We start from the raw sequence: 26,629 nt of genomic DNA, 5'->3' as shown, positions 1-26,629 counted from the left end.
TGTGAGCAATTCAGGGACAAAGGACCTCGGTAGCACGGCAAGCAATGGCGGCAGTTTGTTCCCGCAGACGAGCGAGCTAAACCCCCTGGATGTCTTGGCTCACACCGTCCCTTATGCCACCGAAGATGATCAAGAGAAGAATATCGACCCTAGCTTCCCTGGCCTGCTGACATCAACTCCAAAACAGGACAGATCAGCTTTCAGGAAAAGAGCGCGGATGAGGGTATGTCTACAGAATATATTAATTGATGAAAATTGGGCTGTCTGCACTCTCAAAGTGCATGTTGTTGCCAAATGTATTTCATATGCTGTAAACCTAGTTCATAGTTGTTAGTTTCCTTTAATGCCAAACAAACACATACCAATCGTTGGTTAGAAGGCGATCGCCGAATTCGTCCTCGCTTTCTCCCGTGTCGCTGGCTGTCGTGTCGTTTTCCTCGGTTTCGCTTGCATACGGTTCAAACCGATATGGCTCAATAGCTTCAGTTTCTTCTTCAATTTCGTTTTCGCTACCTGCCTCCACACTACAACCATCCGTTCCAATACATGCGTAATCTGTTGAATCGCTTAAGCCGCTGAAATCCGAGTCTGAATCCGAGCTAATGTCGCTATAGCTTGCTGTTCTTTCTGCCATGTTTGTTTGTGTTGGCTTCACTATGTGACGTCACAGGAAAATGGACGGGTGTTTATAACGATGGTTAAAATCAGGCACTTTGAAGCTTTTTTTAGGGATATTGCGTGATGGGTAAAAATTTGAAAAAAACTTCGAAAAATATAATAAGCCACTGGGAACTGATTTTTAATGGTTTTAACCCTTCTGAAATTGTGATAATGTTCCCCTTTAATTATGAGACACAATTGTGTCAAAGTCATGATTATTTTTTTTACATGCTTGAAATAAGAAATTATTACTTTGAAAAAGTAGTTTTATACTTTTGAGTGTTGATGACACAGCTTTGCAACACTTGATATTCTAGTTTCAAGCATGTTTTACTCAATATAGGTCATCAAATCTCAGCAACAAGCTGTAATATCTTACTGAGATCATTTAGGAGCAAAATACTTAAAACAAGTAAAACACTAACATAAAATCTGCTTAGTGAGAAGCAGAGGTGGGTAGTAACGCGCTACATTTACTCCGTTACATCTACTTGAGTAACTTTTGGGATAAATTGTACTTCTAAAAGTAGTTTTAATGCAACATACTTTTACTTTTACTTGAGTATATTTATAGAGAAGAAACGCTACTTTTACTCCGCTACTTTTACTCCGCTACTTTTATCTACATTCAGCTCGCTACTCGCTACTAATTTTTATCGATCTGTTAATGCACGCTTTGTTTGTTTTGGTCTGTCAGACAGACCTTCATAGTGCCTGCGTTTCAACAAATACAGTCACTGGTGACGTTCACTCTGTTCCACCAATCAGATGCAGTCACTGGTGACGTTGGACCAATCAAACAGAGCCAGGTGGTCACATGACCTGACTTAAACAAGTTGAAAAACGTATTGGGGTGTTACCATTTAGTGGTCAATTGTACGGAATATGTACTGTACTGTGCAATCTACTAATAAAAGTTCCAATCAATCAGTCAAAAGTGTGAAGGAAAAAAGACCCTTTTTTATTTCAACCGTACATCCCGTCAAAAGCCTAAAGACTGACTGCAGAGTTCCTGTCTTCACAATAAAAGTGCCGCTCCATCGCGCCTGCGCTTTCAAAATAAGAGTCTCCGAAAGCCAGCGCAAACAAGCTAGCAAGCTAGCAAGCTACGGAGTTTGCCGCCAATGTATTTCTTGTAAAGTGTATAAAAACGAATATGGAAGCTGGACAAATAAGAAGCCAAAAACCAACCACTTTCATGTGGTATTAGACAGAAAGGAGGAACTTTTTTTCTCCTCCATTTGAAAACGTGGACGTTATCATCACTACTGTCTGATTACAATCAATGCAAGTCATCAGAATCAGGTAATACACCAACTTATATTCTTGTTTTCATGAAAGAAAGGAATCTATATGTGTTAAACATGCATGTATATTCATTAAAACCCCTTTAACATGTAAATAAAAACGGCAAAATAAATATAAATTATATACTGTATATATCAATGTATGTATATATATATATGTGTATATATATATATATATATATATATATATATATATATATATATATGTGTGTGTGTGTGTATATGTTACTCATCAGTTACTCAGTACTTGAGTAGTTTTTTCACAACATACTTTTTACTTTTACTCAAGTAAATATTTGGGTGACTACTCCTTACTTTTACTTGAGTAATAAATCTCTAAAGTAACAGTACTCTTACTTGAGTACAATTTCTGGCTACTCCACCCACCTCTGGTGAGAAGAAGTATCTTATCAGACAGAAAATAAGCAAATATCACCCTTATTTGAGATATTTCATCTTACTTAGATTTCAGTTTTTGCAGTGTAGCGTTTTATAAGGCGCACTGTTGAGTTTTGAGAAAATGAAAGGATTTTAAGTGCGACTTATAGTCCGAAAAATACGGTAACTAAAATGGTATACACTGCATGATTCAAAAAGTGGCTGTAAAAATGGCATTGAAAGTGTGTTATTTTGCAGTGCATTTGCCCAATCCTAGTGTTCCCCTAAAACAGGGTGGAGAACAAAGACAAATGCTTCACTGACTGCACTTCATCACAATGACAGCTGGGAATAATTGAATTTTCTCTCATAGTGCGTGAGCCTTCCATTCCACTTCTTTCTCCCCGCCCTCCATTCCGCTTAAGGCCAACAATGCGAGGTAGCAGCCGTGTAATGAGCACCTACTGTAGTTCTGTCCGTCAGACTGTGCTTGGCTATGGACTGGATTCATCATGTTCTATGTGCAGCTGCAGGGAGAAGGGGGCTGCTTCTCACAGCACTAACCATGATCATCGCTCAGACAGGAAGCTGAGGTCGCACTTCATTCAGTGCAGAGCAACCAGAAGGCACTTTTTTTTTTCCCTGCTCGGCCCGGCCTTGATGGCATGCCATAAATGCTTGAGTGATATCAGCTGACTGTTTGGGACGATATAAAGTGATGACTGAGAGCAGGTGGGAAAGCAGTGTTGATTTAAAAAGTGCACATGAGGGTAATGTTGGTAGTGCAGACTGTGGTTTGCTTCATTAAGTTAAAGTACCAATGATTGTCACTCACACACTAGGTGTGGTGAAATTTGTCCTCTGCATTTGACCCAACCCCTTGTTCCACCCCCTGGGAGGTGAGGGGAGCAGTGAGCAGCAACAGTGGCCACGCCAGGGAATCATTTTGGTGATTTAACCCCCAATTCCAACTATTGATGCTGAGTGCCAAGCAGGGAGGTAATGGCTCCCATTTTTATAGTCTTTGGTATGACTCGGCCGGGGTTTGAACTCACGACCTACCCATCTCAGGGCGGACACTCTAACCACTAGGCCACTGAGCATGGATGTCATTGAGGGGCGGCATGGCGTAGTGCAGGGGTGCTCACACTTTTTCTGCAGGCGAGCTACTTTTCAATTGATCAAGTCGTGGGGATCTACCTCATTCATATATATAATTTATATTTACTTATTTATGAAATATATGTTTTTGTTAACAAGTTAAAGGTGTTTAATGATAATGCAAGCATGTTTAACACATATAGTTAATATTGTTAATAAATTAAAGGTGTTTAATGATAATACAAGTATGTTTAACGCATATAGTTAATATTGTTAACAAGTTAAAGGTGTTTAAAGATAATACAAGCATGTTTAACACATATAGTTACTATTGTTAATAAGTTAAAGGTGTTTAAAGATAATACAAGCATGTTTAACGCATATAGTTAATATTGTTAATAAGTTAAAGGTGTTTAAAGATAATACAAGCATGTTTAACGCATATAGTTAATATTGTTAACAAGTTAAAGGTGTTTAAAGATAATACAAGCATGTTTAACACATATAGTTAATATTGTTAACTTAAAGGTGGTTAAAGATAATACAAGCATGTTTAACACATAGTTAATATTGTTAACAACTTAAAAGTGGTTAAAGATAATACAAGCATGTTTAACACATATAGTTAATATTGTTAACAACTTAAAGGTGGTTAAAGATAATACAAGCATGTTTAACACATATAGTTAATATTGTTAACAACTTAAAGGTGTTCAAAGATAATATAAGCATGTTTAACACATATAGTTAATATTGTTAATAAGTTAAAAGTGTTTAGAGATAATACAAGCATGTTTAACACATATATATTCCTTTCTTTCATGAAGACAAGAATATAAGTTGGTGTATTACCTGATTCTGATGACTTGCATTGATTGTAATCAGACAGTGGTGATGATAACGTCCGCATTTTCGAATGGAGGAGAAAAAAGTCCTCCTTTCTGTCCAATACCACATGAAAGTGGTTGGTTTTTGGCATCTTATTTGTCCAGCTTCCGTACTCCTTTGTATACACTTTACAAGAAATACATTGTCGGCAAACTCCGTAGCTTGCTAGCTTGTGCACGCCAGCTTTCTGAGACTCTTATTTTGTTAGCGCAACTGTGCAACTGTGCAGTCGGTCTTTGGAGTTTTGACGACAGGTACGGCGCCAGAGTCTGTTGAAATAAAGTGTTTCTCGCCTTCCAGTCGGTAATTTTAATGAGCTGGCAGCAGCCAGCGTCATTTCAGAAGACCCTCGGGTGCCGTGAATGTCAATCAAGTGACGAAAGTGACGTCATAGTGAAGATTTATGATCGCTCATTTTTAGGACTATTTTTTTAATGCCTGGCTGGTGATCGACTGACACACCCTCCGCGATCGACGTAATGAGCACCCTTGCAGTGGGTAGAGCGGCAGTGCCAGAAACCTGAGGGTTGCAGGTTCGCTCCCCGCCTCTTGACATCCAAATCGCTGCCGTTGTGTCCTTGGGCAGGACTCTTCACCCTTGCCCCCGGTGCCGCTCACACTGGTGAATGAATGATGAATGAATGATAGGTGGTGGTCGGAGGGGCCGTAGGCGCAAAATGGCAGCCTTGCTTCTGTCAGTCTACCACAGGGCAGCTGTGGCTACAAATGTAGCTTACCACCAGGTGTGAATGAATGATGGGTTCCCACTTCTCTGTGAGCGCTTTGAGTATCTAACAATAGAAAAGCGCGATATAAAATCTAATCCATTATTATTATTATAGGGCCACATCCTATTGTTAGAGCTGTAGAAGGAGGACAACCCCACCCTATTTCTGGGTTTGCTATGTCACTGAAGGGGGTCAAGCTAAGTGGTGACTTTCGAGAAATGCTAGTTTCCTTCCCTGACAGTGATGACATTGACATAGATTCCATCCGTTTATCTCCCATGTAACTATGCTTTTAATTTTTTACTAGCTTGCTCAAAGAGGGGCGTATTTTAGAAGTGTTGTACTAGTGATAAAGATCTTTTTAGAAGATCTGAAGGGGGAATTGTCGGAGGCAGATATTTACATATATCCGAATTTAAGTGTTACTACTTTTATTTCATAGTCATATTTGAAAACAGCTCGTGTTCTTCCAATTGTGGTCTTTTGGTTGTCTGCAAAACTGTGTGCTTAACCTTGAATGAGGAATGTTAGAGAGAGCGATAATAAGCATTTGTTTTGACTAGAGAGAGGGAAGAGGAGAGAGGGTTTTGGGTCGGAAAGGCAGACCATTTTGGCGGCGGGATAGAATGTTGTGAAGTGAAGTGAATTATTTTTATATAGCGCTTTTCTCTAGTGACTCAAAGCGCTTTACATAGTGAAACCCAACATCTAAGCTACGTACATTTAAACCAGTGTGGGTGGCACTGGGAGCAGGTGGGTAAAGTGTCTTGCCCAAGGACACAACAGCAGTGACTAGGATGGCGGAAGCGGGGATCGAACTTGCAACCCTCAAGTTGCTGGCACGGCCGCTCTACCAACCGAGCTATACCGCCCCACTGAATGTTCTATGCTGGACTGGTCTCAAATGTATATATATCTGCAAAGCTTTGCCAATATATTACAAAATACCTATTCTGTCTCTGGTGGTTTTTCAACTCAGCTTTAAGTGTCGTAAAAAGCTTGGGAGCGACTTGTGACTTGAATTCCCTGGGAGGAACAACTGGTCCAAAACGCAACAGTATCTAACAATAGAAAAGCGCGATATAATATCTAATCCATTATTATTATTATTATTATTATTATTATAGGGCCACATCCCAGTTATGGATGCCATCAGAGGGCCGCTTTTAACAGTGAATAATTTACGAATTTGCCTATTCATTTTATTATAACATTTTTTTTCAATGTACACTGTAAAAACAAATCTGTATATTTCACATTAAAATTCCGGTCACCATTTTTAAAAAATGCAAAATCTACATTATATTACAGTGGATGCAAAACAGTACCCCGTGGGTACCGTATTTTTCGGACTATAAGTCGCAGTTTTTTTCATAGTTTCATAGTGCGACTTATACTCAGTAGCGACTTATGTGTGAAATGATTAACACATTAGCGTAAAATATCAAATAATATTATTGATCTCATTCACGTAAGAGACTAGACGTATAAGATTTCATGGGATTTAGCGATTAGGAGTGACAGATTGTTTGGTAAACGTATAGCATGTTCTATATGTTATAGTTATTTGAATGACTCTTACCATAATATGTTACGTTAACATACCAGTTGGTTATTTATGCCTCATATAACGTACACTTATTCAGCCTGTTGTTCACTATTCTTGATTTATTTTAAATTGCCTTTCAAATGTCTATTCTTGGTGTTGGCTTTTGTCAAATACATTTCCCCAAAAAATGCGACTTATATATGTTTTTTCCTTCTTTATTATGCATTTTCGGCCGGTGCGACTTATACTCCGGAGCGACTTATACTCCGGAGCGACTTATAGTCCGAAAAATACGGTATAAATGATATATACACATTTAGCTGTAAAAATCCGCTGTACAGTATGTGTGTTTGGGTCCCCTTTTTTCAGGAACACTAATACCAAAAGTCACAATGTCGGATAGAATTCTAAAAAAGTTATGACAGACCACCTCAAAAAAACGGAATGGAATTTTACAGTTGTTTTACTGAATGGGACACCCAAAATGTACATTAAAATAAAGAAAGTGGGATTGACAATATTAACTATGAACAATAAAACACTGAATATTAACTACATATGAACATCTTTTACTTCTCAGACCAGCTCCTCCATCGACATCTTTTACAATCAAAGAAAAACAACAACATAAGTGTAACAAACAGCAAAATATGAATGCAAAATGTGATAAACACCCTACAATATGATATATTACCACTTCTATGCAAAAATGTGTTGTAAAAATCTGCTTCCGCATCTGTTCCTGACACACGTGTTTAGGGCTGGCTGCTCAGAAAACAAACCCCGCCCACTCTGCTTTGTTCCTGTCTGAGCTGCTGTGACGTAGATCAGTGTTTTTCAACCTTTTTTGAGCCAAGGCACATTTTCTGCGTTGAAAAAATCAGACGGCACACCACCAGCAGAAATCATTAAAAAACGAAACTCAGTTGACAGTAAAAAGTTGTTGTCGTAATTGTTGGATATGACTTTAAAGCATAACCAAGCATGCATCACTATAGCTCTTGTCTCAAAGTAGGTGTACTGTCACCACCTGTCACATCACACCCTGACTTATTTTGAGATTTTTGCTGTTTTCCTGTGTGTAGTGTTTTAGTTCTTGTCTTGCGCTCCTATTTTGTTGGCTTTTTCTCTTTTTTTGGTATTTTCCTGTAGCAGTTTCATGTCTTCCGTTGAGCGATATTTCCCGCATCTACTTTGTTTTAGCAATCAAGAATATTTCAGTTGTTTTTATCCTTCTTTGTGGGGACATTGTTGATTGTCATGTCATGTTCGGACGCCGTCTTTGCTCCGCAGTAAGTCTTTGCTGTCGTCCAGCATTCTGTTTTTGTTTACTTTGTAGCCAGTTCAGTTTTAGTTTCGTTCTGCATAGCCTCTCCTAAGCTTCAATGCCTTTTCTTAGGGGCACTCACCTTTTGTTTATTTTTGGTTTAATCATTAGACACCTTTTTACCTGCACACTGCCTCCCGCTGTTTCCGACATCTACAAAGCAATTAGCTACCTGCTGCCACCTACTGATATGGAAGAGTATTACACGGTTACTCTGCTGAGCTCTAGACAGCACCGACACTCAACAACAACACATCATTTGCAGACTATAATTAGTGGTTTGCAAAAAATATTTTTAGCCCAAATAGGTGAATTTAGATAATCTCCCACAGCACACCAGACTGTATCTCACGGCACACTAGTGGTTGAAAAACACTGGCCGTAGATTACCGTAATAACTCCTGTAACACCCAAAATAAAACACCGTAATAACTTGTATAACACCCAAAAAACCCGTTGGGCGGTATAGCTCGGTTGGTATAGTGGCCGTGCCAGCAACTTTAAGGGTTCCAGGTTCCATCCCCGCTTCCGCCATCCTAGTCACTGCCGTTGTGTCCTTGGGCAAGACACTTTACCCACCTGCTCCCAGTGCCACCCACACTGCTTTAAATGTAACTTAGATATTGGGTTTCACTATGTAAAGCTCTTTGAGTCACTAGAGAAAAGCGCTATCCATCCATCCATTTTCTACCGCTTGTCCCTTTTGGGGTCGCGGGGGGTGCTGGAGCCTATCTCAGCTGCATTCGGGCAGAAGGCGGGGTACACCCTGGACAAGTCGCCACCTCATCACAGGGCCAACATAGATAGACAGACAACTTTCACACTCATTGAAATACTTTCTATTAGGGGTGTAACGGTACGTGTATTTGTATTGAACCGTTTCGGTACGGGGGTTTCGGTTCGGTTCGGAGGTGTACCGAACAAGTTTCCACACGGACGTATTAAGTAGCGTAACGTACGTTGTGTAAACAATGCACACCGAGGCACAACAAATGGCATGCTAGCAACTAACGGGCTAGGATAGACTGACCATACGTCCTCTTTTCACCGGACATGTCCTCTTTTGCGGAGCTGTCCGGGCGGAGTTTCTTAAATGCCTCAAATGTCCGGCATTTTGAGTTAGGGTTGCGTGTATTTTCAATGTACCTTCAGGGTTAAGAAGGGGTTAAAAACAAAACAGCATTGGTGAGGGAGGGGCAGAGACAGAGAGAGAGAGAGAGTTATGATAAACGCGCATGCGTCGCCAGGCTCTGCTTTTTATCCATAGATTTATCACATTTAATTTTTTATTATCTATAGCAGGGGTGTCAAAAGTGTGCCCCAGAGGCCATTTGCGGCCCACAGCTAATGTTTTAAAGGCCCACGGCACATTCTAAAAATACTATTAAAATAAACAAAAACATAACAAAAGTGAAATAAAAAAGCTTAAAGGTTAAATGTCATTTAGAAAAAGTTGCAATGTTGACTAATAAAACAAAGCTGTTTTTTTTTCTTTCAAACTGTTATTGCTCAAAACATAATATTGAATCAAAATCAATGTTGTTATGAATTATTGACCTATCCAAGGTTCCCATTACTTCACATCAAATATTCCACTAAGAAAAATATTTTTGGTGGAAGATTTTGCAAATTTGGTAAATAAATAACCCAAAAATGTATATTTTGTTGTTTTCTTACTGATAAATGAACCGAACCGTGACCTCTAAACCGAGGTACGTACCGAACCAAAATTTTTGTGTACCGTTACATCCCTACTTTCTATAGTTCAAGACTTATGGCATACCTGCCAACTTTTGAAATCAGAAAAACCTAGTAGCCAGGGTCCAGGGGCCGCAGGCCCCGGTAGGTCCAGGACAAAGTCCTGGTAGGGGGTTCAGGTTCGCCCCCCGACGCAAAATGATTGATTGCATTCAGACAGGTTAAAATGTTGCTAAAACCATCACTTTTCTATCAGTCACAGTGACTTTTCAAAACAAAAATATTACAGCAAAAATCATATGGGTTGATTGACATGTTTATTCTGTAAGCTAACTTCAATAGTTTGAAATTATTTTGACAGTTAATGCCAGTTATCCTGTCAACCTTTCACAAGACTTCAATTTGTTAATTGAAAGTATAAACAGTATAAACACTTTTTACAGTAAACAAATGGTAAAACAGTACTAAACAATTCCATAAAAAAAAAAAATTGGTGTCATTATTAACTTTCTGTCCAAGCTTGTATAATCTACTGCCTTGTTCAATTGTAAAAAATATTCTGTGCCTAAAATTCACATTTCTATCACAATTATCATACTGTAAACATGGTAAGCTAACTTCATTAAAATTAATAGTCCTGTCAATAGCATGGAATTACAATTCAAATGTAGTTTTTTTGTAAGCCTTTCAAAAGAATTCAAAATATGAAAAATTAATGAAAATTAATTTAAGCCATCAGACACTTGAAAAGTGGCACATCACATCTCTAATGTAATCTTTTTAACTTTTCAACAGAAATAGCACTGCAAAAATATTAAGGACATACTTCTGTATTTTGGTAGTTATGCTGTCAACATTTAACAAGATTTCTTCAACTTGGACTTGAAAGCATAAATAGTATAAACACTTTTAACAGTATAACAGTACTAAACAATTCCAATAGATAACATAGGTGTCATTACTTTTTTGTGGCTAAAATCCAAATTTAGCAACGGCATTAGACTTGTGTTTTTTTGTCCCAACGTGGTCTTTTACATGGCTAATTCCTCCGTGTCCGATCGAAAAATCTTGTCTGCACAAGGTGCAATTCGCGTAGTTTTCACCCTTTTTGGAACGGATAATTATTCCCGGATAGGCTTTTTGAATATTCTTCACGGAATGACTGCAGTTTTCTTTTCGGTTTAAGACTCGTTTGCGATTTTTCTCCGGCTGATTCCATGATCGTTCGCTCGTTTGGAAACAATGGCAACTGGTGCCTCGTGCTTGGCAGCGGTGCTATAAATAGCCTCGCGCATGGCATTCGGAATGGCTCGATAGGAAGTTACGGGAAGCAGTGTCGATTGTCATTGTTGTTACGCGATTTCGTGAATAAAACTTTAAAAAAAAAAAAAATAATTTAATTAATGAAAAACCGTATTTTTTATCACTGCAACCGTAACCCGGAATAGGTTGATGAAAACCGTACTAATTACGGGAAAACCGGAGTAGTTGGCAGGTATGTTATGGTCACTTAAAAACATCACTGCACATAATGGCGGCGACAGTTTTGATGTTAAAGGTCTACAAAAATGATGTAGAACGTCCGGAGGGCCGGATTGAAAATCTTAATGGGCCGCATGTGGCCCGCGGGCCGTATTTTGCCCAGATCTGTGGTAGATGATTAGCTTTATGCTCTCCATCTTTGTATGGTTAGTTAATTGAGTCATTAAATGAAATATCACACCAAGGCATATTCTCTCTGTATTCTACTGTGTGAATCACTACACGGTCCACTAACAGGAAACGGATGGGGGGGGGGACACTTGCTTGCCTTATAAAACACACAAAGTAAGCTAGACGGGACGATTTAACAGCGCAAACACGTAGCGCCATCCAATCAAACGCGCCTGCAGCTTCTCTGCATCTTTCTACAGCAGTCGTTGCATCACCCGTGGAGCATATAGCAATCGTTTCACATTCACAAGTCCTAACAACTTACTGCCGCCGCTTACAGATTTTATGACCATAACTGCAATAAAAAAAGGGGGGGAGAATCGAAGTGATTGTTTTTCATTTCATTTATTGCCAATTGGGGGAAGAAGTAATTATAAACAACTTCAGAGGTGAACCAATGTCCCGGAACATATTGGCTCAGCTTTGATAAATCTGGAGAGAATCTTGACATAATGCACACTTTGCCGTCTTTCCACACAATCCTTCAACCGGGACGCCATTACTCATTCGTCCTTCGCTGCTTCACGCAGGAAATGATGCTCATTGATGGTCCGAGTGATAATTAACAAGATGACACTTTTACCAGCTGATTGATACCTTTGTGACTGATGACGTGATGCAGTGTGCAAAAGATGCTAGCCACCTGTATAGGAACATGCATAAAGCAAGGAAAAGTGTTTTGTCCAGGGAAACCTAGGCAAATCATTCAAGTCTAAAAGCACATTGATCGAGCTTAGTTGTGGTTTCTCTTCCCTAAACTGGAAGGTAATTGAATGAGCACACTGATGAGCTCATCATGTACAGTAGTAATAAACATCAGTGAGGCGGACGTGTTTGGACTACCGAAAGCCCCGCAGACCTTAGTAATGGACTTAAATTATTTATCTGTTGTTCTGTTTGACGTGCACGGAGAGGAGAAAAACTGCCAATATAATAATGACAGTGGCAAGACAGAATTATTGAAGCACTTCTTTATATTCTGCTCTATCAAAGCACAATAACACAACCACCAATATCACTGGTTTACTAGGAGTGTGCAGGGACTGTAAACATTCGAAGAAAAATATTTATTTCAGACTGTTTCCAAAATAAATGGTGAGAATGAATGTGTGTCTATTATTGTCAATTGTGAGGTGATTCGGATTACAAACACAATTCTTAATCAGTTTGGTCTCATTGTTTTTTTTTCATCTCTGCAATTCATAGACGGTCCCTAAAACAGTGTTTTTCAACCACTGTGCCATGGGAGTAGGGATGTCCCGATCCAGGTTTTTGCACTTCCGATCCGATACTGTTTTTGCACTTCCGATCCGATACCGATAATGGCCTATCCGAGCATGTATTAAAGTTATTTAGCCTACTTAGTTGTCAGAATCATGTTGAAAAGGGTTTTAGTACTCTTGATAACAACTAGCCAGCTGAATTAGGGGAGTTTGAATAATACACAATGGTTGGTAACAAGAAACTGACCTGTTTATTCAAGGATAAACACAAAATAGACAAAATTATACATGACAAACAGAAATGGCATCATTGAACTAGGGCTGGGCGATATGGCCTTTTTTAAATATTGCGATATTTTAAGGCCATATTGCGATACACAATATATATCTCGATATTTTGCCTTAGCCTTGAATGAACACTTGATGCATATAATCACAGCAGTATGATGATTCTGTGTGTTTTGATTGATTGATTGAGACTTTTATTAGTAGGTTGCACAGTGAAGTACATATTCCGTACAATTGACCACTAAATGGCAACACCCGAATAAGTTTTTCAACTTGTTTAAGTCGGGGTCCACTTAAATTGATTCATGATACAGATATATACTATCAGATATATACTATCATCATAATACAGTCATCACACAAGATAATCACATTGAATTATTTACATTATTTATAATCCAGGGTGTGGAGGGGGGCGCCGGATGTAAGTGTCAAAAAGACAGCCAAAAGAGTTTGATATGAGAATAAATCTAAAGTTAAAATATAGGGTAGAAATGCACCCATTTGCAGGAAATGTAGTCTTGATTTTCAACATTTTCTTTTAAGGCTTGCATGTCTACATTAAAACATTCTTCTTCATACTGCATTAATATATGCTACTTTTAAACTTTCATGCAGAGAAGGAAATCACAACTAAAAAAATCACTAATTTTTTCATACGGTGTTGATCTGGAAATTTTTGCCTCGGCATTTTGATGGTGTGGACGTGTGGCACCGAACGGATATAAGCGTCTCGACAGACGTTATAATATTTGAACAATGATGACGAAAACTGTTTTCTCTGTCGTGTCGGTGTGTCGAAAATTGTTATGCGCTTATTTTTTTATTTGATTTTGTGCGTGGCATATAATTGCTATGCGCAGAGGACGTTTAAACAGTGCGTAATTGCACTAGCGCGCACCTTAGAGAGAACGTTGGTCACACGGCTGCGCTAGCATCACAGCTAACGTTAGCCATGCTGCTACCTCTCTGCTCGGGGAGGACGTATACGTATGTGACGTATGACGTGACAGTATGTGACGTATGTCGTGACAGTATGTGACGTGTGTAAGAAGGTGCGCTTGTTGTCTGTGAGAAGCACAGACACAGAAAAGAGTGAGAAGAGCCTGTCGTGTAATGCCAGCAGCTAAAAGCAACTGCGTTAGAATCCACAGACCTGTGGATGTGTTGAAGGTGTGCTGGAAAATGCGGAACAGAAATTATAGGGAGCAGCAGAAAAGTGGAATGTACTATTTAAATAGGTGCGTTGGAAAACACAAGCAGAGTTTTTTTTTTTTAACTGGATCTGGATCGGCATTTTCCCATGCCTTGCCGATGCGCATTTTTTTGCAAATATCGGCGGCCGATCCGATCCAAATATCGGATCGGGACATCCCCACATGGGAGATTAAGTAATTTCACATATTTGGGTTAAAAATATTTTTTTGCTAACTGGTAATTATAATCCGCAAATGTGTTGTCGTTGAGTGTCTGTGCTGTCTAGAGCTTGGCAGAGTAACCGTGTAGTTAATTGCTTTGTAGATGTCGGAAACATGGTTTGTCGTGATCACAATATGCAGGAGGCAGCGTGTAGGTAAAAAGGTATCTAACACTTAAACCAAAAAATTATAAAAGGAAAATGCCGCTAAGAAAAGGCATTGAAGCTTAGGGATGTCTATGCAAAATGAAACCAAAACTGAACTGGCTGCAAAGTAAACAAAAACAGAATGCTGGACGACAGCAAAGACTTACTGTGGAGCAGACGGCGTCCACAACGTACATCCGTACATGACATGACAATCAACAATGTCCCCACAAAGAAGCATAGCGTCCGTATAACTTAAATGGTCTTGAAAACAAAGCGGGTGCGGGGAATAGCGTTCAAAGAAGACATGAAACTGCTACAGGAAAATACCAACAAAATAGGAAAAGCCACCAAAAAAAGAGCGCAGGAAAACACCAAAAAACCCATAAGTAATAAATAAGTCACGGCGTGATGTGACAGGTGGTGACAGTACACCTACTTTGAAAAAAGAGCTATAGTCATGCACGGTTGGTTATGGTTTAAAGTCATATCCAACAATTGCGAGAACGACTTTTTCCCTAGAAAGAACATCCAGAAGCTGCAATACATACAGAATAGTGCTGCTAGGATCCTGATGAGAGTGCGGAAATATGACCATATCACACCAACTCTCAAATCCCTTCACTGGCTTCCTGTTCCACTCAGGATTGAATTCAAAGTTTCCCTACTAACCCACCAGTGCCTCCATGGAAATGCCCCCCTCTACCTCAAAGAACTATCCATCCATCCATCCATTTTCTACCGCTTATTCCCTTCGGGGTCGCGGGGGGCGCTGGAGCCTATCTCAGCTACGATCGGGCGGAAGGCAGGGTACACCCTGGACAAGTCGCCACCTCATCGCAGGGCCACCTCAAAGAACTACTCACCCCCAAATCCTCCACACGACACCTCCGCTCCGGACAGGCTAACCTCCTCCAACCTTTGAGGACAAAGCTTCGAACAATGAGAGACCGGGCTTTCTGCTCTGCCGCTCCCAGTCTGTGGAACGCTCTCCCTGACCACCTGAGGGCACCACAGACTGTGGATGCTTTTAAAAAAGGCTTAAAAACCCTTCTTTTTAAAAAGCCTTTTTTTTTAGATATATGCATACTAGTTTTAGCTATTTGGCTGTTCTAGTTTTTATTTTTATTTTTTATACACTAGCACTTTGAGGTTGCTTACTCAATGTAAAGTGCTTTTTTTTTTTACAAATAAAATCTATATTATTTATTGTTTTTACTGTCAATATCGGCTACTGAGTTTCATTTTTCAAAGATTTCTGCTGGTGGTGTGCCTTTGGATTTTTTAATTTGAAAAAAAAAAGTGCCATCCATCCATCCATCCATTTTCTACCGCTTATTCCCTTCGGGGTCGCGGGGGGCGCTGGAGCCTATCTCAGCTACACTCCGGCGGAAGGCGGGGTGCACCCTGGACAAGTCGCCACCTCAAAGAACTACTCACCCCCAAATCCTCCACACGACACCTCCGCTCCGGACAGGCTAACCTCCTCCAACCTTTGAGGACAAAGCTACGAAAAATGGGAGACCGGGCTTTCTGCTCCGCCGCTCCCAGTCTGTGGAACACTCTCCCTGACCCCCTGAGGGCACCACAGACTGTGGATGCTTTTAAAAAAGGCTTAAAAACCCTTCTTTTTAAAAAAGCCTCTTTTTTTTTTTAGATATATGCATACTAGTTTTAGCTATTTGGCTGTTCTAGTTTTTTTAAGTTTTTTTATACACTGTAGCACTTTGAGGTTGTTTACTCAATGTAAAGTGCTTTTTTTTTTTTTTTTTTTTACAAATAAAATCTATATTATTTATTATTTTTACTGTCAATATCGGCTACTGAGTTTCATTTTTCAAAGATTTCTGCTGGTGGTGTGCCTTTGGATTTTTTAATTGGAAAAAAAAAGTGCCATCCATCCATCCATCCATCCATTTTCTACCGCTTATTCCCTTCGGGGTCGCTGGAGCCTATCTCAGCTACACTCCGGCGGAAGGCGGGGTGCACCCTGGACAAGTCGCCACCTCATCGCAGGGCCACCTCAAAGAACTACTCACCCCCAAATCCTCCACACGACACCTCCGCTCCGGACAGGCTAATAATAATAATAATAACTTGGATTTATATAGCGCTTTTCTAAGTACCCAAAGTCGCTTTACATGTAGAACCCATCAATCATTCACACCTGGTGGTGGTAAGCTACTTTCATAGCCACAGCTGCCCTGGGGTAGACTGACGGCTAACCTCCTCCAACTTCCGAGGACAAAGCTACGAACAATGGGAGACCGGGCTTTCTGCTCCGCCGCTCCCAATCTGTGGAACGCTCTCCCTGACCACCTGAGGGCACCACCGACTGTGGATGTTTTTAAAAAAGGCTTAAAAACCCTTCTTTTTAAAAAAGCCTTTTTTTTTTTCTTTTCTTTTAGATACCATATATAACCAAATAACCGCCCATGTCCTAATAGCCGCCCGGGGTCTGACCCCATTTTGTGAATTAACCGCCTCTTCCTAATAACCGCCCATGGGCTGTTATTTGCATAATTTAGATTAAAATGCTACTGGGGTTGCGTTTGCTGCCGTATTATTGTTTTGATGGTTTTATAGAGTACTTGGTACCATCATTTTATTTTTCCTGTATGCTGCTTTATTTAAAACTTGGAGTAATGTAGCCTTTATTTTATTTAAGTGACAGTATTATTGTTCTGTTTTGATGGTGGGTTTTATACTTGAGTACTTGGTACCATAATTTTATTTTTACCGGTAGGCTGCTTTATTTAAAAAGTTTATTTATTTTTAGTATTGGTATTCTATTTGACAATTGTTGCACTACTGCCATGTAGAGGCCTTGTTGTTCTTGTCTTTTGATAGCCTACCTCATGTTGATCTCTTGTTTTTTTGTTTGTATGTTTACAATAGCTTTTACATTTAAAGTTTTTGTATAAAAAAAAAATACTGGACAGTAACCATTGTAACCAAATAATGGCCTGGTGCAGGCTGGTGCAAAAATAAATAAAAGCCTTGTGCAAATAACCGCCTGCTTCTTTTAAACGCCTGTCTCCAAAATCGATTTTGTGAAATAAACGCCCGGGCTACTATTTGGTAATATACGGTATATGCATACTAGTTTTAGCTATTTGGCTGTTCTAGTTTTTTATTTTTTTTATACACTGTAGCACTTTGAGGTTGTTTACTCAATGTAAAGTGCTTTTTCTTACAAATAAAATCGATATTATTTCCCTATAAGATCTCAGACACTGATGTTATTTTGTCCCGAGAAAGTGTACTTTCGATGAAAATTGCATTTAGGCAAACTAAAGTTTCAAAATAGAAACTCCTTGACATTTTAGTTTTAAAGAGAAATACATGAATGCATTTATTCAAATTCATCGAAAGTGAGTGAATCGAAAACATTTGAGTTAAAAAAAAGGCAGCGGGAGTCGCGACGAATGAGGCAACGAGTGAAGAAAAATGTATTTACCTTGTGAAGAAATGTGGCAGGGCGAGGCCGAGTCACACGAAGACTTCCCAAAAGTCTTCCAGCAACTTTGCCGACTATCCGCGTCGAAGCCATTTTCAAGCGCCAACCGTATTCAGCAGTCTACTTCAGTCCATTCTGGTTGAAAACCAGCCTGCTGTGCGTTGCTATAAACTCCGAAAAAGAGGGAAATGTGTAGGAAAGGAGACGACGGAAGACGGCACGTCAACAGCGGGACAGAAGAAGGCACAGCCCCGTTTCCTCTTCTGCTGACGTCCCCTCCCTCTGGCTCCACTTTCCTGGTGCTTGTTTTGTCTTACTGTGTGTGTGTGTGTGTGTGTGTGTGTGTGTGTGTGTGTGTGTGTGTGTGTGTGTGTGTGTGTGTGTGTGTGTGTGTGTGTGTGTGTGTGTGTGTGTGTGTGTGAGGGCAGAACCATTGGCTGGGGAGGCGAGAGAAAAGTGAGTGCGGGAGCTTCAATGTTGAAACCACCGCGTCATTTCTGACGCTAATTGCTAACTGCTAGCTAGCCAGCTAGCTCGGCTACAGTTAAAATGGTGAGCATTTTTTGCTTAGTCATTAGCATTTGCATATCTACCTTAAAACTACTAACACTACAGCAGTGGTTCTCAAACTTTTTTTCCACCAAGTACACTGCAAAAAGTTAAGTGTTCAAAAACAAGTAAAAACATATATACAGGTAAAAGCCAGTAAATTAGAATATTTTGAAAAACTTGATTTATTTCAGTAATTGCATTCAAAAGGTGTAACTTGTACATTATATTTATTCATTGCACACAGACTGATGCATTCAAATGTTTATTTCATTTAATTTTGATGATTTGAAGTGGCAACAAATGAAAATCCAAAATTCCGTGTGTCACAAAATTAGAATATTACTTAAGGCTAATACAAAAAAGGGATTTTTAGAAATGTTGGCCAACTGAAAAGTATGAAAATGAAAAATATGAGCATGTACAATACTCAATACTTGGTTGGAGCTCCTTTTGCATCAATTACTGCGTTAATGCGGCGTGGCATGGAGTCGATGAGTTTCTGGTACTGCTCAGGTGTTATGAGAGCCCAGGTTGCTCTGATAGTGGCCTTCAACTCTTCTGCGTTTTTGGGTCTGGCATTCTGCATCTTCCTTTTCACAATACCCCACAGATTTTCTATGGGGCTAAGGTCAGGGGAGTTGGCGGGCCAATTTAGAACAGAAATACCATGGTCCGTAAACCAGGCACGGGTAGATTTTGCGCTCTGTGCAGGCGCCAAGTCCTGTTGGAACTTGAAATCTCCATCTCCATAGAGCAGGTCAGCAGCAGGAAGCATGAAGTGCTCTAAAACTTGCTGGTAGACGGCTGCGTTGACCCTGGATCTCAGGAAACAGAGTGGACCGACACCAGCAGATGACATGGCACCCCAAACCATCACCCAACCATGCAAATTTTGCATTTCCTTTGGAAATCGAGGTCCTAGAGTCTGGAGGAAGACAGGAGAGGAACAGGATCCACGTTGCCTGAAGTCTAGTGTAAAGTTTCCACCATCAGTGATGGTTTGGGGTGCCATGTCATCTGCTGGTGTCGGTCCACTCTGTTTCCTGAGATCCAGGGTCAACGCAGCCGTCTACCAGCAAGTTTTAGAGCACTTCATGCTTCCTGCTGCTGACCTGCTCTATGGAGATGGAGATTTCAAGTTCCAACAGGACTTGGCGCCTGCACACAGCGCAAAATCTACCCGTGCCTGGTTTACGGACCATGGTATTTCTGTTCTAAATTGGCCCGCCAACTCCCCTGACCTTAGCCCCATAGAAAATCTGTGGGGTATTGTGAAAAGGAAGATGCAGAATGCCAGACCCAAAAACGCAGAAGAGTTGAAGGCCACTATCAGAGCAACCTGGGCTCTCATAACACCTGAGCAGTGCCAGAAACTCATCGACTCCATGCCACGCCGCATTAACGCAGTAATTGAGGCAAAAGGAGCTCCAACCAAGTATTGAGTATTGTACATGCTCATATTTTTCATTTTCATACTTTTCAGTTGGCCAACATTTCTAAAAATCCCTTTTTTGTATTAGCCTTAAGTAATATTCTAATTTTGTGACACACGGAATTTTGGATTTTCATTTGTTGCCACTTCAAATCATCAAAATTAAATGAAATAAACATTTGAATGCATCAGTCTGTGTGCAATGAATAAATATAATGTACAAGTTACACCTTTTGAATGCAATTACTGAAATAAATCAAGTTTTTCAAAATATTCTAATTTACTGGCTTTTACCTGTATAAAAATTAGCATACCTGCCAACTTTTGAAATCAGAAAAACCTAGTAGCCAGGGTCCAGGGGCCGCAGGCACGCAAAATGATTGATTGCATTCAGACAGGTTAAAATGTTGCTAAAACCATCACTTTTCTATCAGTCACAGTGACTTTTCAAAACAAAAATATTACAGCAAAAATCATATGGGTTGATTGACATGTTTATTCTGTAAGCTAACTTCAATAGTTTGAAATTATTTTGACAGTTAATGCCAGTTATCCTGTCAACCTTTCACAAGACTTCAATTTGTTAATTGAAAGTATAAACACTTTTTACAGTAAACAAATGGTAAAACAGTACTAAACAATTCCATTAAAAAAAAAATTGGTGTCATTATTAACTTTCTGTCCAAGCTTGTATAATCTACTGCCTTGTTCAATTGTAAAAAATATTCTGTGCCTAAAATTCACATTTCTATCACAATTATCATACTGTAAACATGGTAAGCTAACTTCATTAAAATTAATAGTCCTGTCAATAGCATGGAATTACAATTCAAATGTAGTTTTTTTGTAAGCCTTTCAAAAGAATTCAAAATATGAAAAATGAATGACAATTAATTTAAGCCATCAGACACTTGAAAAGTGGCACATCACATCTCTAATGTAATCATTTTAACTTTTCAACAGAAATAGCACTGCAAAAATATTAAGGACATACTTCTGTATTTTGGTAGTTATGCTGTCAACATTTAACAAGATTTCTTCAACTTGGACTTGAAAGCATAAATAGTATAAACACTTTTAACAGTATAACAGTACTAAACAATTCCAATAGATAACATTGGTGTCATTACCTTTTTGTGGCTAAAATCCAAATTTAGCAACGGCATTAGACTTGTGTTTTTTTGTCCCAACGTGGTCTTTTACATCGCTAATTCCTCCGTGTCCGATCGAAAAATCTTGTCTGCACAAGGTGCAATTCGCCTAGTTTTCACCCTTTTTTGGAACGGATAATTATTCCCGGATAGGCTTTTGAATGTTCTTCACGGAATGACTGCAGTTTTCTTTTCGGTTTAAGACTCGTTTGCGATTTTTCTCCGGCTGATTCCATGATCGTTCGCTCGTTTGGAAACAATGGGCAACAGGTGCCTCGTGCTTGGCAGCGGTGCTATAAATAGCCTCGCGCATGGCATTCGGAATGGCTCGATAGGAAGTTACGGGAAGCAGTGTCGATTGTGATTGTTGTTACGCGATTTCGTGAATAAAACTTAAAAAAAATAAAATAATTTTAATTAATGAAAAACCGTATTTTTTATCACTGCAACCGTAACCCGGAATAGGATGATGAAAACCGTACTAATTACGGGAAAACCGGAGTAGTTGGCAGGTATGAATTAGGGGTATTTTATTTGAACTAAGCAAAATGATCTGCCAATAGAACAAGAAAATTTGGCTTGTCAAGACTTTCCAAAACATATACATATTGAAAGAGTAAATGAAACCAAATTTCTAGGTATAATGATTGATGATACATTGAACTGGAAATCTTGCGTAAAAAATATACAACATAAAGTAGCAAGAAACACATCAATAATGAATAAAGCAAAACATGTTCTAGACCAGGGGTGCTCACACTTTTTCTGCAGGCGAGCTACTTTTCAATTGATCAAGTCGTGGGGATCTACCTCATTCATATATATCATTTATATTTACTTATTTATGAAATATATGTTTTTGTTAACAAGTTAAAGGTGTTTAATGATAATGCAAGCATGTTTAACACATATAGTTAATATTGTTAATACATTAAAGGTGTTTAATGATAATACAAGTATGTTTAATACATATAGTTAATATTGTTAACAAGTTAAAGGTGTTTAAAGATAATGCAAGCATGTTTAACACATATAGTTAATATTGTTAACAAGTTAAAGGTGGTTAAAGATAAAACAAGCATGTTTAACACATATAGTTAATATTGTTAACAACTTAAAGGTGGTTAAATATAAAACAAGCATGTTTAACACATATAGTTAATATTGTTAACAACTTAAAGGTGGTTAAAGATAATACAAGCATGTTTAACACATACAGATTCCTTTCTTTCATGAAGACAAGAATATAAGTTGGTGTATTACCTGATTCTGATGACTTGCATTGATTGTAATCAGACAGTGGTGATGATAACGTCCGCATTTTTGAATGGAGGAGAAAAAAAGTCCTCCTTTCTGTCCAATACCACATGAAAGTGGTTGGTTTTTGGCATCTTATTTGTCCAGCTTCCGTACTCCTTTGTATACAAGAAATACATTGTCGGCAAACTCCGTAGCTTGCTAGCTTGTGCACGCCAGCTTTCTGAGACTCTTATTTTGGTAGCGCAGGCAGGATGAAGCAGAGTTTTTATTGTGCAACTGTGCAGTAGGTCTTTGGAGTTTTGACGACAGGTACGGCGCCAGAGTCTGTTGAAATAAAGTGTTTCTCGCCTTCCAGTCGGTAATTTTAATGAGCTGGCAGCAACCAGCGTCATCTCAGAAGACCCTCGGGTGCCGTGAATGCCAATCAAGTGACGAAAGTGACGTCATAGTGAAGATTTATGATCGCTCATTTTTAGGACTATTTTTTTAATGCCTGGCTGGTGATCGACTGACACACCCTTCGAGATCGACCGGTAGCTCGCGATCGACGTAATGAGCACCCCTGTTCTAGACCAAAAATCACTTCATATTCTCTACTGCTTACTAGTGTTACCATATCTGAGTTACTGTGTAGAAATATGGGGAAATAACTACAAAAGTACACTTCATTCATTAACGGTGTTACAAAAAAGATCAGTTAGAATAATACATAATTTTGGATATAGATAACATACAAATCCTTTTATTTATTGAATCAAAAATACTGAAATTCCACGACATAGTGAATTTGCAAACAGCTAAAATGATACACAAAACAAACTATAACCTGCTACCCAAGAATATACAACAATTCTTCTCATAAAAAGAGGAGAAATATAATCTTAGAGAACAATTTAATTTAAAACATTTGTACGCACGTACAACACTTAAGACCTTCAGTATATCAGTATGTGGAATTAAATGATGGCATGGATTAAGCAAAGCAATCAAACAATGTACTAATATGATCCACTTCAAGAAACTCTTTAAACTTAAAGTGTTTACGAAGTACAAAGAAGAAGAACCATGATAAATAAACATTCGGAATTTATTCATCCATCCATTCTTTCATTCTCAAAATAATCTTACTTATCTAATCATATGAAATATAACTTACTTCACCAATTATTATTTATTTATTTTTATTGTGATTACTTATGGAGTATATTGTGAATAAATTGAGAACAGGAAGTGAACAAAAGTTTTAGCAACTGTTATGTAAAAGAAAAGGGGTAGGATTAGGTAAGCTCTGCTTCTTCCTACTCCTTTTCGAACATGTTGAAAAGAGAAACTGGAAATTGTGATGTATCATGTTGTATGCTTGCATGTTTGAAACAAACTCAACTCAACTCAAAAAACATGTAAAATTAGCTAACTTCAATGAACCCAAAAATACCTTAAAATAAGTATATTCTCACTAATAACAAGTGCACTTTTCTTGGTTGAAAAAACAAATATGAGACCTTTTTGCTCAATATGTTGAAAAATATTCTTAAATTAAAGTAAATGCTGGTGCCATTATCTTGACATAATGATATGCGCTTGGCATTATATTTCTTGAAACCAGCAAACTTATACTAAAATCTAATTTATTGTTCTTAATGGAAAGGCAACAAGGCAACCGCTTGTTACTCTCGGGGTCTCCTAGCTGCTCAGGCAAATCATATTGTCTAAAAATGCATTTTTCCATCGATAACATGACATCATTGCTTCAAGTGCGTGCTCTTTCAGTCAATTAGTGCGCATATATACAGCCCGGCCCCCGGCCCAAAAAAATTTAATTGTAATTTTGAAGAATTTATCTGAATGTGCATGAACTATTTCTGTTCAAAATTGTTAGAAATGTCACATCTTAAATGTTTAAATATTAACTGTCAGTTTACTGTACTGTGCCAACTGTACTATGTTATGTTATGTTATTTTCATTTATTATGCGCCCCCCCAACCTACTGTTACATCAGCCCGGGGCGCAGCCCGAGTGGAGAAACAAAGAAAAAAACAGAAACAGAGACTGAGACACACAAAGGAATCTAAACTAAACACATAAATCAAAAGTCATCTGCGGTAAAGAGGTTACTTTTAAGCTGTGCTCCAGAAGAGTCCAGAGTGGTGGCGGACTTAATATTCAGAGCGAGCTTATTCCATAGCCTAGGTGCCATCACTGAGAAAGAACGGTTTCCCTTTGTCACTAGGTTTGACCGTGGGACCTTCTGTGTCATCTGGTTGTCCGATCTAAGGCAACGACCAAGCCTGGAGCTGGTGGGTTGGTCCAGGAGATCTTTAATGTAAGCTGGGGCGAGACCATTGAGCGCTTTGAAGACATACGTGACGATCTTAAATTTCACTCTGCGCTTCACTGGGAGCCAGTGAAGGGAGTAGAGGATAGGAGAAATGTGTTCCCTCATTTTTGCGCCTGTCACCAGCCTGGCAGCTGCATTTTGTACTAGCTGCGCGCTATGGATGGTCTTGTCGGTGACCCCAGCATAAAGGGCATTGCAATAGTCCAGTCTAGAAAAGATGAGCATCAACTCGACCTTCCGTAGGTCACTGGGGGAGAGGAAAGACTTGATCTTGGCTATTGTGCGTAGTTGGAAATACTTACGTAGTAATACGTAGTTGGATACTACTATATGAGGACGTATTTTCTATTGTTTCATTGAAAATAAAACAGCTTTTTAACATTTGGCTGTCATCTGTTTTAATTATGAGACACAATTGTGTCAAAGTCAGGATTTTTTTTTCATGCTTGAAATAAGAAATGATTACTTTAAAAAAGTAGTTTTATACTTGTGAGTGTTGATGACACAGCTTTGCAACAGTTGATATTGTAGTTTCAAGCAAGTTTTACTCAATATAGGTCATCAAATCTTAGCAACAAGCTGTAATATCTTACTGAGATCATTTAGGACCAAAACACTTAAAACAAGTAAAACACTCTAACATAAAATCTGCTTAGTGAGAAGAATTATCTTATCAGACAGAAAATAAGCAAATATCACCCTTATTTGAGATATTTCATCTTACTTAGATTTCACTTTTTGCAGTGTACAACCTTAGAAAAAAACCTTGTCTCTCCCAGTACCACGGTGACCATAATAAGGCCCCGTTTACACTGCAGAGTACGGCCCCAGCCTCCCCGAGAGCCCAACCCACAAACAGTGGTGAGGTGTGGTGCCCAGGGAACCAGGGACCACCGCCCCCACGCAGCCAAGCCGGACAGCAACAGGAACCCCGGAGCCCGGCCCACCGCGCCGCCCACAAGGGCCAGCAGCAGGCCGCAGACAGATGCACCCGGTAGAGGACAAGGCACGAGAAAAGCAGGGGACAGCCAGACCCCAAGCCAGCAAGAGACCACACCCCACACGGGCAGAAAGGCGAGACGCCCCGCCCGGGGGGCCCGGAGACCCCCGCAACCGTTCGGGAAGACCGCCCCCGCCCCACCGGCAACCGGGCCCCCACGAGCCCACTCCCCACCTCCGGAAAGCGCGGCGAGGCCAGCACCCGGCCATCCGAACTCAGTTTGTAAACGATCAATGAGTCCATACAAAGCTAAGAGCCGGAGATTCCATAAATACACGGCGCACTTACCCGTGTAAAAAATTGTCCGAGGAAGGGAACCTTAAACGATAGTTTAGTGTGGCTGAAACGAGGCTTAGGCTAAATAATTGTTCGTTTAAGGGGTTAAACGACTTAGTGTAGACATAGCCTAAGCAACACGAAAATACTGTAGCATTGTAGGCCCAAGTATTGACTACATATAGTTTGAACAGTAACACTGTTTAATACAGGAAAATAAAACAATGTACTTTAATCAAGTGATTCTTTATCGTAGTACTGCCACCAGACTCGTGTATAGAGAGAGTATGGCCAACCCGGTTTCAGAAAGAAGACAAGTATGGGGAAAAAGAGGTCCGCCATACACTGGAGAGCCACCAACAACAGTGTCTTGTGCAAGGTAAACACACGACACAATGTCTGCGTTTTGTTCAGGAGAGAACACACATACGCTAATACTAATAACAGAAAAAATGAACACATTAAAGAGATGGTTTGACAAAAACAGACTATCGTTCAATCTCGGTAAAGCTAAGAGAATGCTATTAGGTAACGGCAAAAGAGAAAGTAAAACACAAATACGATTAGCCCGAGTAGACACTGTAAGAGTAAAATAAACAACATTTTGGTTGTAATAATAGATGGCAGTGGCTTAGTAAAGTTTGTCTAAGCTTAAAAGCACAGGAATAGCACAAACAATACATTGAAGGCAACCACCATAGTTGACAAAAGGCCCTTTTCCACAACAAGTTCAGG

The 26,629-nt window shown here is 39.4% G+C and overlaps 1 protein-coding gene and 1 long non-coding RNA gene across 3 annotated transcripts in view; one reads left to right on the top strand and one right to left on the bottom strand.

The window, feature by feature from the left end:
* Positions 1-18,150, bottom strand: part of LOC133570225 (calcium uniporter regulatory subunit MCUb, mitochondrial-like) — a 44,798-nt gene extending 26,648 nt beyond the window's left edge. The window contains exon 1 of the mRNA XM_061923023.1: positions 17,885-18,150. Within this exon, the coding sequence (XP_061779007.1) occupies positions 17,885-17,977 (93 nt within the window). The 5' untranslated portion in view covers positions 17,978-18,150. The remainder of the gene's footprint in view (positions 1-17,884) is intronic.
* LOC133570230 (uncharacterized) overlaps positions 18,061-26,629 on the top strand; it is a 71,584-nt gene continuing 63,015 nt past the window's right edge. Inside the window, exon 1 of one of the 2 annotated variants that reach the window (XR_009810071.1) lies at positions 18,061-18,183. This is a non-coding gene — a long non-coding RNA (uncharacterized lncRNA). Of the gene's footprint in view, positions 18,184-26,162; positions 26,274-26,629 lie in introns of those variants that run through there. The other variant, XR_009810070.1, reaches the window with a different exon arrangement.

Source organism: Nerophis lumbriciformis, linkage group LG27 (assembly GCF_033978685.3).
Source record: "Nerophis lumbriciformis linkage group LG27, RoL_Nlum_v2.1, whole genome shotgun sequence".
Lineage (NCBI taxonomy): Eukaryota > Metazoa > Chordata > Actinopteri > Syngnathiformes > Syngnathidae > Nerophis > Nerophis lumbriciformis.
Note: the sequence above shows the minus strand (reverse complement) of the source record. Positions and strands in the feature narration are given on the sequence as shown.